Source organism: Pinus tabuliformis, chromosome 5_1 (genome assembly GCF_031772625.1).
Source record: "Pinus tabuliformis cultivar Carrire ecotype Pingquan chromosome 5_1, CPIR1, whole genome shotgun sequence".
Lineage (NCBI taxonomy): Eukaryota > Viridiplantae > Streptophyta > Pinopsida > Pinales > Pinaceae > Pinus > Pinus tabuliformis.
In genome coordinates, this window is record NC_142305.1 from 125,551,926 (window position 1) to 125,563,768 (window position 11,843).

The window sequence follows — 11,843 nt, forward strand, 5'->3', positions numbered from 1 at the left end:
TTGGCACATCCCTGACATACACCTTCATGCTCTATTTTGAATTCGGGCATAACTATAACCATCTTCCTTGCATTGCGTAGAGCATTATAGTGAAGATGAGCAAACCTCCGGTGTCATTGTTCCAATTGAAGAGATGTGTCGCAAGACATGGCTCCCAATGGACTTCCTCCAACTTGATATAAACTATCAACACTGAATCCAAGAGTAAATGCTTCTTTGAAATTTCTTTTCCACACACGTACCTTTCCATCGATGAATGCCACCTTGAATCCTTTGTCTTCCATCACCGAGATAGACACTAGATTCTTCTTTAGATCAGGTACATATAGTATTTCTTGAAGATGAACGGTGTTACCTTGATTCAATTGAAGGGTAACATTGCCAACTCTCTTCACGGGATAGGTGGCATTGTCTCCAAGGATAATTTCCAAATTTGTATCCTTCTCGATCACATTTGAAAGAGCTTCCTTGTACCCGGAGAAGTGCCTTGAGGCACCACTATCAATCAACCAATTTCCCAAAGTATTCGGAGGAGAGGCAATATAGAGGGAAGATATAAGATAAAGTTCCTTTTGCTTAGAATTTACAACATTGGACTCATCATACCTGGAGTTTCTTGTTCTTTTAGAAGCTCGATCATTTTCAAGTTGAGTAGCAGAAGCATTCCTTATCCCTTTGTTGTTGAATCTGCCATTCCTTTGATTGTTGTTGTTGCCCCTGGAATGATTGTGATTATCATCATGAGATGTGTCCCTTCTATTTGGACACTCCCTGGTATAGAGACCAAACTTGTTGCAAACGAAGCATCTTCCTTTCCTTCCATTTTTGAATCCCGGTCTTCCGTGACTTTGATTATTTGAACCTGCATTGTTCTTCTTCTTGGCATGAGCGGAGAATGCAGTAGGATTATTCCTATTCAAAGGCATCTCCAATTCCATCATCCTTGTTTCTTCTTGAGAACATCTAGTCAGCAATTCTTCAAAACCTGGAATTCTGTCGTTATTGAGAATAATAGTGTTGAACACATGTCATTCGGGAGGAAGACCTCCAAGGGCAATGAGAGTGAGCCCTCGGTAATCCTCATGAAGTAGGATTGAATATCCTCACCTTTTCCTTTCTTTATATCCTTCAACTTTTTCTTGAGGAAATAATTTGATTTGTATTGCTAGATTTGAACATGCCAACCAACTTGTCATATATCTCCTTTGATGTATTCAAATCGTAGATGTAAGCAACTAAGTGCTTATGAATAGTCCCTGATGATCTTCTTGGCTTTGACTTCACCCTTCTTGTACTTTGTCTTAGTAGTAGCAGGTGTATTTGAAGGAGGTTCCAAAATCTTTCCCTGCACATAATCCATGACATCTTGCAGTCAAATCAAGAGACATCTTCCATGCATGATAATCAGACTTATCATGAAGCTTATCATCAGATTTGAAGTAGGGTGTGGAGGCCATTGAGACTTGTTCTTGATCAATGATTGCTCCTCTTAGTGATTTCTCTTCACTCTTGCTTGGGCTTTGTCTTCACCTCAGCTCTGATACCATTTTAATTTTAGGATAACAATGGTATGTTCTATGCTTAGAGTAATTTTACTTCAATTTTCTTTATTAGCCCAATATTATATTCAATATAGCAATCACATCAACATGATAGTAAAATGCAGATAGAACATAAACAATAACAGTAGAAGACAAACCAACACAAGAGGACACAAGATATGGCACCAGCCAGGGACAAACCCCAATGTGGGGAAACCCTTGATCAATTCTTCTTATAATTCTTCAAAAGTTCAGTAGGGAGAGTACAATTTGCAATATTCACTTGCCTAAACAGAAAGCCTTAACCAGAAAGTCAACGCTGGTCAACAACGTTGAAATTGACCTTCAAAATAGATCGGTTAACCTTGGTCAACTCGGCCTCCAATAGAAAGATAATGCAGCCCAAAAAAGTCCGAAAATAACCGTCAAATATAGTCAACAAAAGTCAATGCAACAACTTGAATTAGGGCAGTGAATGCATGGGTCAATCTGCCTCGGTTTTTGGGCCCAGAACAATGACTTGCCCAAACAAAAGTCTCCCTCACAAAACCGAAGTCAAACAGGGTCAACACCGGTCAAAGTCAACCTCTTGAAATTTCGGTTCCCTGAAATTTCGATCAAATTTGGTCAACGCAGCAGCGAGAAAAGACAATCTTCCTTTCATACATGTGGAGAGAGAGGCCCAAAAATCCGTACCTAATCAAGATGAGAGATAGAAAGATGAATGAGATGAGATACCAAAATGAGGAGGCACCTTGTATTTATATGCAACGTTGAAGGCTGGAGGAGGCTAATTTGATCGCTGGCCGACCTTGACAATTTGTCCTAATCAAAATAAATTCATAACTTCATTTGTTCATGTCATAATGGGATGATCTTTAGATCAATCTTACACCTCCCGGAAAGAGGAATCCAAGAAAAATATCAGCTGCCTCATAAGCGCTGTCCAAAGTGATGTTTGGCCCTAGTTGCCAATTTTAAAACATTCACTCTCCAATGCCTTGCTACTCCAAGGGAGACCACATTTCTGTTAAGAATGCATTACAACAAACATCATAACATAAACTATGCATATATTATTCTCATTGCTTTGCCTTGTACTTCTTCAACACTGATCTCTGCTGCATATTGCATCTCACAAAACCACAAGCATCAAACATACCTTGCTACGGCTCCTTTGCCATCAATGACAACAATGCCTACAGTCTCCTCATCACACCTTTAAATTTTTTGTGTGGGGGGAAGGGTTATAAATACCCTTCTAGTTTACTAGAAAAATGAGGAAGATTATGTTATGAATAAATATATAAGAAATAATGTAAATGATAATGATTAATAATGATTAGTTAATTAGTGATTAGGTTGAAGAGTCATGTCTCTGACTCTAAAGAGACATGACTCTCCATGAAGAGGCACCTGCATAGTCTATAAGGAGACTTCTCACTCTCATTTGTATCATCATTCATATTCACACATTTAATATATAATATTTATATCCTCAATGGATATTTTCATATTCCAAGTCTTCTGGAGTAATTAATCTGAAGAAGGAATTTTTTTCGCTTCATTTGGTATTAGTGCAGTTCGGTCTTTTACGTTGCTTAATTGCTGCAAAAAGCCATCTTCTCCGATCTAGGTCCTTGGCCATAAAAATCGTCAACCTTCTTGTTGTCGTCACTGAAGCATTTGTTACAGCAAGCATGGAGTTTCTCCATCACTGATTTTGTTAGAGGCCTTTGGCCAATAAAAGAAAAATTATTCCAAAAAATAACTATAGCAAAAAAAAATATAAATTTATATAAAAAAAATCAGAATTTTTTTTAATATATATATATATATTTTAGAGGAAAAAAAACTAAAAACGTAAAAATAAAATTATATTCTATTAAAAAAAACAGAATATATATATATATAGATTTGGAAAAAATGATAATCAAAAGTCAGAAAAAAAAGAAAGAAAGAGGGAGATTAAAAAAGTATTAAAAAAAGTCATAGATTGATAGACCGGCCACAACCTATCCGCTCTAGCCCCCGCCACCAAGGATCGCTGCCTCCTACCATTGACCAGCCACAGCAGACCATTGTCTGGAAAATACCGAAGTCTCTGCCGCCATTGAAGCAACCAGTCACCAAAATTGCACGCACTCTTCTCTACGGCCTGGTATTCTCTGTCGGTGAAGTCCACCCATGCCACGCCTGTGCATACCACACACTCAGCCATGCTCGTACCTGCCACCATCCCCGACGATTTTCCCACGCTGCTGGGATTCGATTTCTCCTGTTAGCAACCCTCTCAAACGTGCTATTCTGTTGCTGCCATCCGACGTCACCTTACACTGCTCAACGACACATTGCGTCCATTCTGCCTTCCGCTGACCATTCCTTCCATTGAATACAATCTGCGACTTACTAAAGTTTAAACAACCTGAATTCAAAAGTCGCAATTTCTCACAAATTAACCAGTTACTTAATTGATTTAATCAATTAATCCAGTCACTTAAACGTGTTTAGGGTTCTTCATTCAGAAAAATTGAAAACAATTTTATGCAATTCATATATAAAAAAACGTCGATACATATAAAGGGAGTTTTGTTTACAATCTTTGGGAATTCAAATATAAAAACTATAAGAGTTTTTGGGATATATATATTTACAATCTTTGGGAATTCAAATATAAAAACTATAAGAGTTTTTGGGATATATATATATATATATATATATATTAAAAGGTTTTGATTATTCAAAAAACAGTTATATGTATGAAAAAAAAGAGCTCTATATATAAAGTCAGAAATAAAAAGAAGAAATTATATAAAAAGAGAGTGAAACAATTATATCGAAAGAAAAATCTAAAAATAAAAATAAAAATACAAGATTTAAAAGAAAGTAGTTATATATATATATATATATATATATATATGAAAAATTATTAAAAAGGTGAAAAAAAGAAGTTATTTTTTTTATTAGAAAAAATGGAATACCAATAAATATTAATAAAAAAAGGAAATAAAATAAGTGAAAAAAACAAAAAGATGACATCCACCAAAAGCAGTGGTTTTTTTCAAAATGTCCGTTTTGTTCAGAGGGATATTTTAATTGTCAAGAGCCATTCCGAAATCAAAATGTGGTTTGCACAAAATGTTACAAAACTTTTACCTTAGTCGAATCTCTAAGTGATGCACAAAAACAATCAATTGCAAGAGATATAGGACAATTAATGGCAATATATAAGCGACGACACGCTGATTTTAATAAGAAAATGAAGAAAATAGAATCCACATTGCAAGTTGAAAGCCCATCATCACTCCTACAAAATGATGTAATCCAGTGTACCAAGAAATTGCAGCTAGAAGATCAAGAGAAAGGCAAAATAGCCAAACTTCGGCAAAACAAGAAAGCGTTACAACAGGAACATAAAAACCTTCTGGATATGCATTTAAAGCAATTTTCTAAAACTCCGACTCCGACACCGACTCGACCGAGGGTCGACTCAGACTCCGACTCCGACTCGGTATCGACTCAGCCGGCTCAATTTCAATGACTCGGCCGTTGTAAAAAATACATTAAATATTTATTTTTTTAATAAAAAACATAATTTTAAAGATTTTCATTCATGTTTCCAAACACACAACATTAGAATATAGATGGAAGACAACATATGATCAAGGTAGGCTCATGAATATATCCATTATATCAAAATGGCACCCAGTGCACTTTCCAATACATAGTTCAGAGCACTATGCATGCAACTCATGTCAAAGTTCCAAACAATGTCGGCGGTTTGTTTATGGATTTTATTCAAATTTCTCAACAAAGAATGGTAAGGGCATACACCATTAATAAAGATTTGGGCCTTATTTTCCTTTTGGCATGCAATAATAAAACAACATGACGACATAGCAAGCCAAGGAGGCATATCAATGATCATGGAGTCACAATCCAATGTGCCTTCAAACCCTAAGGCATCTTTTTCACCACTAGAAGAATCCTCTACTCTCATGGCATACCAGTCTTCCAATCCAACGATTAACTATCATGCCATCTCACTAACGATGGGCTTACACAAATATGAAAGCTCAAATCTACCAATGCAATATTTAGCCATCATAACAAAAGTACAGAACCAAATAGTAAGCAATAGAATTTGTAGTTCCATATTGCTAAGCACACTTTTGTTGTCAATTGATGGTTATGGTTGAACCTAAACCGGAAATCAATAAATATGCCAGGCTTCATAGCTGTCTGCTCTGAGATACAGTAGCAACTAAAGACTACAAACTACAAAGATGATAAACGCATCAGCTTGATGCAACAATTAATAAAAAAAATTAAAAAAAAACGCAGTTTTTTGGTGCCTGGGCCGCTGTACATAACCCGGCCGGCTTGATACAGACTCAGCCAGCTTGGTATTAACCCGGCCGGCCGAACCGGTTACTTGGCCGAGTCACAAAATTGAGGCCTGGCTCGGACCAACTTGGCCGAGTCGGTTTTGAGTCAGCTATTTTTTAAAACACTGATTTAAAGGAAGTAATGGAAAAGGATGAAGAAATCTCTTGCCTCAAGGACCACGTCGAAAAATAACTTGCACAAGTGAAGAAGACTAAGGTCACAAAGAAAGGGCTCAAGAAGGACTTATCAGAACAAGAAGAGGAAACTTTACGTTTAAAGAGCCTTAATAAAAATTTATTAGAACAAATCAAAGATCTAAAAGATGAAAAGCTTAAAAGTCAAGACATTGAAAATAAGGTTGATAAACCAGAAATCAATGAACTTTTATGTCTGAGAAACCATAATTAAAATCTACTCACTCAAATTAAGAAACTTAAGGATGATAAGAAAGCATTAAAAGACAAGTTAGAACAATTTGCTCAAGAAGGAGTATTGAAATCTCCAGTCGTAATAGTCCAAGTTGAAGATAAGGGGACGAATACCGATCCAGTGAATATCATAACTCAAGAAAAATGCAAACTAGTTGAAGAAAAGACGCGCTTAGATGTTGCAGTCCAAGTTGAAGATAAGGGAACGAATACCGATCCAGTGAATATCATAACTCAAGAAGTGAAGGTTCTGTAACCAACTCAACAACATCGTCACCTGGAGTAAATCAAAAAAATTCCACACACTTAGTAAGGGAAAATCGAACCAAAAAAGTTCCCTATCGACATTCGAATCATGAGAGTAGACAACTCAACCATGCTACGTATCGGGAACATTCAGAACAAAACAACAAACTGATGTTCGAAAGAATATTGATGTAACCTCAATCTAGTCCTATGATGACGATTCGTTACAAAATTCCAGTGATTAGAATATTCCATGGAAGATTAATCTAGGATGGTCTGATCCCTTTTCAGTATGACAATTTTGTTTATCACTTAGAGGATCATATCGTCTTGCTTCGATGGAGATGGCAATTTCGAGACGAGAAGATATTCAAAATCGAAAAAGAGATCAAGCCTTTTTCATCGACAAGCTTTGATGACAAAGCTTTTTGAGGAGGAAGGCAATGTTATGAATAAATATATAGGAAATACTGTAAATGATAATAATTAATAATGATTAGTTAATTAGTAATTAGGTTGAAAAGTCATGTCTAATGAGACATGGCTCTCCACGAAGAGGCACCTGCATAGTATATAAGCAGACCTCTCGCTTTCATTTGTATCATCATTTATATTCACACATTTCATATATAATATTTGTATCTTCAATGGATATCTTCATATTCCAAGTCTTCTGGAGTGATTAATCTGAAGAATGAACTTTGTTCCCTTCAGATTAATTCAAGGTTGGAGAAGTTAGAAGAGTAACAAAAGTGGAATGCTGCAAAGGATGAAGAACTCAAGAACGATATTCAAGCAAAACATGACAAATAGAGGAACATATTAATCAGAATCATAATGATCTACAACAAGAATAGCATAATTAAGAGCCTTGCTCAATAAAAATCATGATGCATTGGAAGACAAATCTTGTAGAACAGGCTGGTTCTCAAAGTGCTACTATTCCACAACTAAAATCTTCAAATACTTTTAGTCCACTACCAAGTGCCTCGAGTTCAACAACTCCACAACCAAACATGCCCTCTCACAACTTAGTAACCACAAACCAATTTCTGTCACACAAATGAGGCAATTTTTCCATACCCAATAAAGAGCAAATGTGGAATCAAATCTTGACAGAAATAAGAAACAAGGTGTGGCATGGTTTAACAAGGAAGAATTGTATTTTGAAATCCATGGTATCAATAACGATGATGGAAAAATCAAGTATGCTTCCATTGAACTAGGAGGAGGTGCATATGATTAGTACTTCTGGTGGAAGACATCATTTCCAATTAGTTGGAATATATTCAAAGATGATTTCTTTAAGAGATTTCAGGGTATCAAAGAAGAAGATTTTTTTTACAGAGCTCACTAGACTACAACAAAAGGATAATGTGGATGAATTTACACGCGATTGGGAAATATTGGCTACAAGAGTACCTGAGATATCAATAGAATGTCTAATTCGATCATATATAACCAAACTTAAGCCACATATCAAGAACAAATTAAAACTACTTGCTATTAAAACCTTGGAAACAATGATACACAGGCAGAAATGATAAATTGTGATGCTTGCAACACTGATTACTATTAATTTTCATTTCCATTTACATGTTTGTCATATTTCTTTGATAGCACACTTTATTTTACAAAGGCGATGAGTACTTGGTACATATTCTCCAGTATACATATTAAATATGAATGCCCTAATGAGGAATATTATTTTATATTTTTATTTGCATCAGTAAGAAAGAGTAGAGTAAGTGTCAAATTTCAAAATGTAACTGATTGAACGTAACTTGTAAGAATAATGTGCATTAGGTGAGGGCACAGGCACGGTCATGCTAACTTACACTTGCTAGTTAAGGGAGCTTTTCTCCCAGTTTACAAATCATCTAGTGTTTAGAATACAGTACTATTCTCCGAGAAAGTTCGGGCATCTCAATTGTGTTTAGAAGTGCTTTTGACAGTCCTTATAGCCTTGCTCCATCTTTGATGATATCAAATAACTTAGAGAATAAATAGTTTTGTAAGTAGTTCATGAGAGTTGATCTTTCTAATTGCATGATATTCAAATAAATGCACTGTTCCTGTACTGTGTTCCCATCCATCATCCCACTATATATGTCAATTTTCCAGTTCGTAATTCATTAAATTATTAATTTATTAGTTGTTATGTGCTTTTGGTAATATTTTTGGCATCTAGCCTATAATATTTTTGCTTTGCTTCTTTCCAATTACCTTCCAAATTTTGTGGTGCAGACAGCAATGGAAAAAAGGAGGAAATAGAGGCAACCTTCTGGAAGGAATGGAGTTCTAGAATTGAAGAACAACAAAAACTAGCTGATCAGGCCAGGAATTTGGAACAAATAATTCCTGGGGTGGAAACAAGCAGATTTTTGTCTGGAGATACTGAATACATACAAAGGGTAGTGTTTTCTTTGGCTGAGTCTGTCAAAGTGGAGAAAAAGAGTGTTCTATTAAATGGATTAATATTAGCAAACACTTATGGAGTCAACAGATCAGAGGTATGAATTTCGTTTATTCTTTGTTGTTGGAAATCTCATGTAATGTTTCGCCTGCAGTACATTATCGATGCTTGGTACTCTTATTTATTTCTTAGAACACATGTAACATGCATAGAATGATAAAAGGTTCGATTAACTCTCTTTTTCTTGATGAAGGTGCTTCTGCGATATTTAAGTTCTCTTCTTGTCTCACACTTGTGGACAAATGAGGAAATTGAAGCTGAAATTTCAGTGCATTGGAATGAACTTTTGGAGCATTCGGGGGAGGTTTTAAAGGTGCTTTCCTCCACTGTGTACACTGCACTGGATGCTTCTAACAAGCAACGGCTTGGTTTCTTATATAAAATTTTATCAGCCCACTACATTCATATAAAAGAAAGACTTTGGCGAGAATGCACATCCAGTGTTGGTGATACAGAAAATCTGATTTGTTTTAAAAATGATCTTTTGAATTTTCTTATAACAATGATTACTGCTGGCTGTTCCTTTAGAGATATTGCTCAGATTTGCTTTCAGGGAAGAGAAAGTATTATGTCAGATACCAATTTAAATTCTGCTGATCATATGGTTCATCAGAAAACAATGGATAAATATGAGAAAAAATTGATAGCTATTAGAGGTAAAGATGCAGATAGTTTTCAAGATATACTGGAGGCATACGTAGCTCTTATTGATTCTATCCTCTGTGAGATACGTTCCCAGGTCTCCAATGATATAGCAGTTGAAATCAGCAAGGTCAGTACCAGACGTTTATGCAATCTGTTGTCATCACTTGCTTGTATCTCTTATGGGGAAGATGAAGTAAATGCCCCTGAGCGAACACAGCAAGATTTTGTAATTTTGCAAAAGGTAAGACATGCAGTTTGGTCAAAGTTGAGTACATTTGCTGAAGATATGCAGCTACCCAATCAAGTTCGAGTTTATGCCTTGGAACTTCTACAGACTATTTCAGGAAGAGGGTATACACAAGCTTTTGGCATACAGGACAATTCTTTATTACCCTGGGATGGATGGGATGCCTTCCATTATTTGGATGTGGATGATCATTTGACAGAAAACAAATCAAATATTCATGGGTTCAAAACTACTTTGGTTGCCCTGAAGTCAACAGAGTTGATATCTGGTCTTTGGAAACATGTTGAAGTAAATGCAAAGGACCTGATGACAATTGACTCAGCAGTATCTTTGTTTTGTGCATTATCTGCTCAGGCTGTATCTAGACCACACTTATCAGTGTTAGGATCTCTTCTGAAAGAGTGGGAAGGTTTGTATGAAAATGACAGTCAAAGTACTAAAGATAAACAGACAGAAGAGACACAAGATGCAACAGTACAGGATGATTGGAATGAGGTAGTTGAGTGGGATGATGGATGGGAGGCATTTCAAGAACCAAAACCAAAGATAGGTGAGAAACCCGATAGAGTTGTGTTGATTCATATCTTTCATAATTGTTGGATGATAATTCTTAAACAGCTCATTGAACAGTACCAATTTGAAGAGCTTTTACGACTGCTAGATGAAACATCCTCAAACAAAAGTACAGTGTTACTCACTGAGGATGAGGTATGGAAGATAACTTCAATTTTAGCTAATATACAGCCTGTTGTGGCACTGAAGAGTGCCTTGTTATTTCCATATGATTCCCCTTGGTTTGAAACATTGAAGATAGTTGAGGAGAAACTAAAGCATGACATGAAGGAACAAGAGAGTAATGCTAATGATGCATTAGATGATAGAAATAATTTGGATGTTGTAGATTATGAATTGTTAGCACTTATTTTATCTGTGGGTCTTCTTCCATCCCTTGCTGGTAATCCTGCTTTTGCTACTATATTTTCCTCCGTGTGTGCTGCACTGGGGCAACTAGCATGCTTGCTGCAAGAAAGCCATTTATGCATACAAAGGAATGAAGATCAAGCTTCCATTTCAAGATTATATCAGCAAGGACCCATTTTCTTTGGTAGTGTGGCATTCCCTTATTTTATTGCAGAACTCACGAGGGGAAAGCATTATTTTCTAGCAGGGGCATTCGTTTTTCAGTTCATGCATGTACATACGCTACTTAATTCAATGAGTGCTGTATATGTTGTTTTGAAAACATATTTAGAATTGCAAATCAATGAAGATAAAATAAAATATGAGAGTGCTCTCGGTGGCACGGCATTTCCTCATTGTCTGAAGAACACTATGGTTGGTTTGAAGGACAAACTTCCGAGTGTTCTCAAATTGGCCTATTCTACACTTTCTGAAGATCTCACACAAACAGGCTTTGGAAATATATGATGTTACTGATTGTATCATTGGGATTATTTATCTTGTCTTGTTGACTTGAGTTTTATTTTTGGTGATTTGTTGACCCACCAGTGCCAGGCAGAGACAATGGAGTGGTTTCATTTTCATACTTTGGTAATGTTTTCTAGTTTTAATTATTTTCTTAGCTTTGATTTATTATATGCTGCAAAAGTTGAAAATATTGGTGGCTTTATACTACAGGGCTTTAAGCTGATTGGTAGATGACTGGTATTACTGTAGTTAATTATTAGTTTGTCTTTTTATTTTGTCATTGATTTCTATTACATGTCTCTCATTTGCTCTGGAAATTTCTGCAACAGCATTTCATATTGTATATTACTTGTTTCTCAAAACTTTGTTTTGGCATAACACATATTTCTGTCCAAATTGATATTCATTTTTTTTTCTATATTGATTCATCCTCACAAGTTTTC

At 35.8% G+C, this 11,843-nt stretch overlaps 1 protein-coding gene across 7 annotated transcripts in view; it reads left to right on the plus strand.

The window, feature by feature from the left end:
- The window catches only part of LOC149163738 (MAG2-interacting protein 2-like), an 87,174-nt gene that overhangs the window by 74,429 nt on the left and 902 nt on the right, over positions 1 to 11,843 (plus strand). For 4 of the 7 annotated variants that reach the window (XM_089431841.1, XM_089431840.1, XM_089431839.1 and 1 more), the window contains exons 5-6: positions 8,852 to 9,117; positions 9,274 to 11,477. In XM_089431841.1, the coding sequence (XP_089287967.1) occupies positions 8,852 to 9,117; positions 9,274 to 11,400 (2,393 nt within the window). In that variant the 3' untranslated portion in view covers positions 11,401 to 11,477. The other 3 variants (XM_089431843.1, XM_089431842.1, XM_089431844.1) reach the window with 3 other exon arrangements.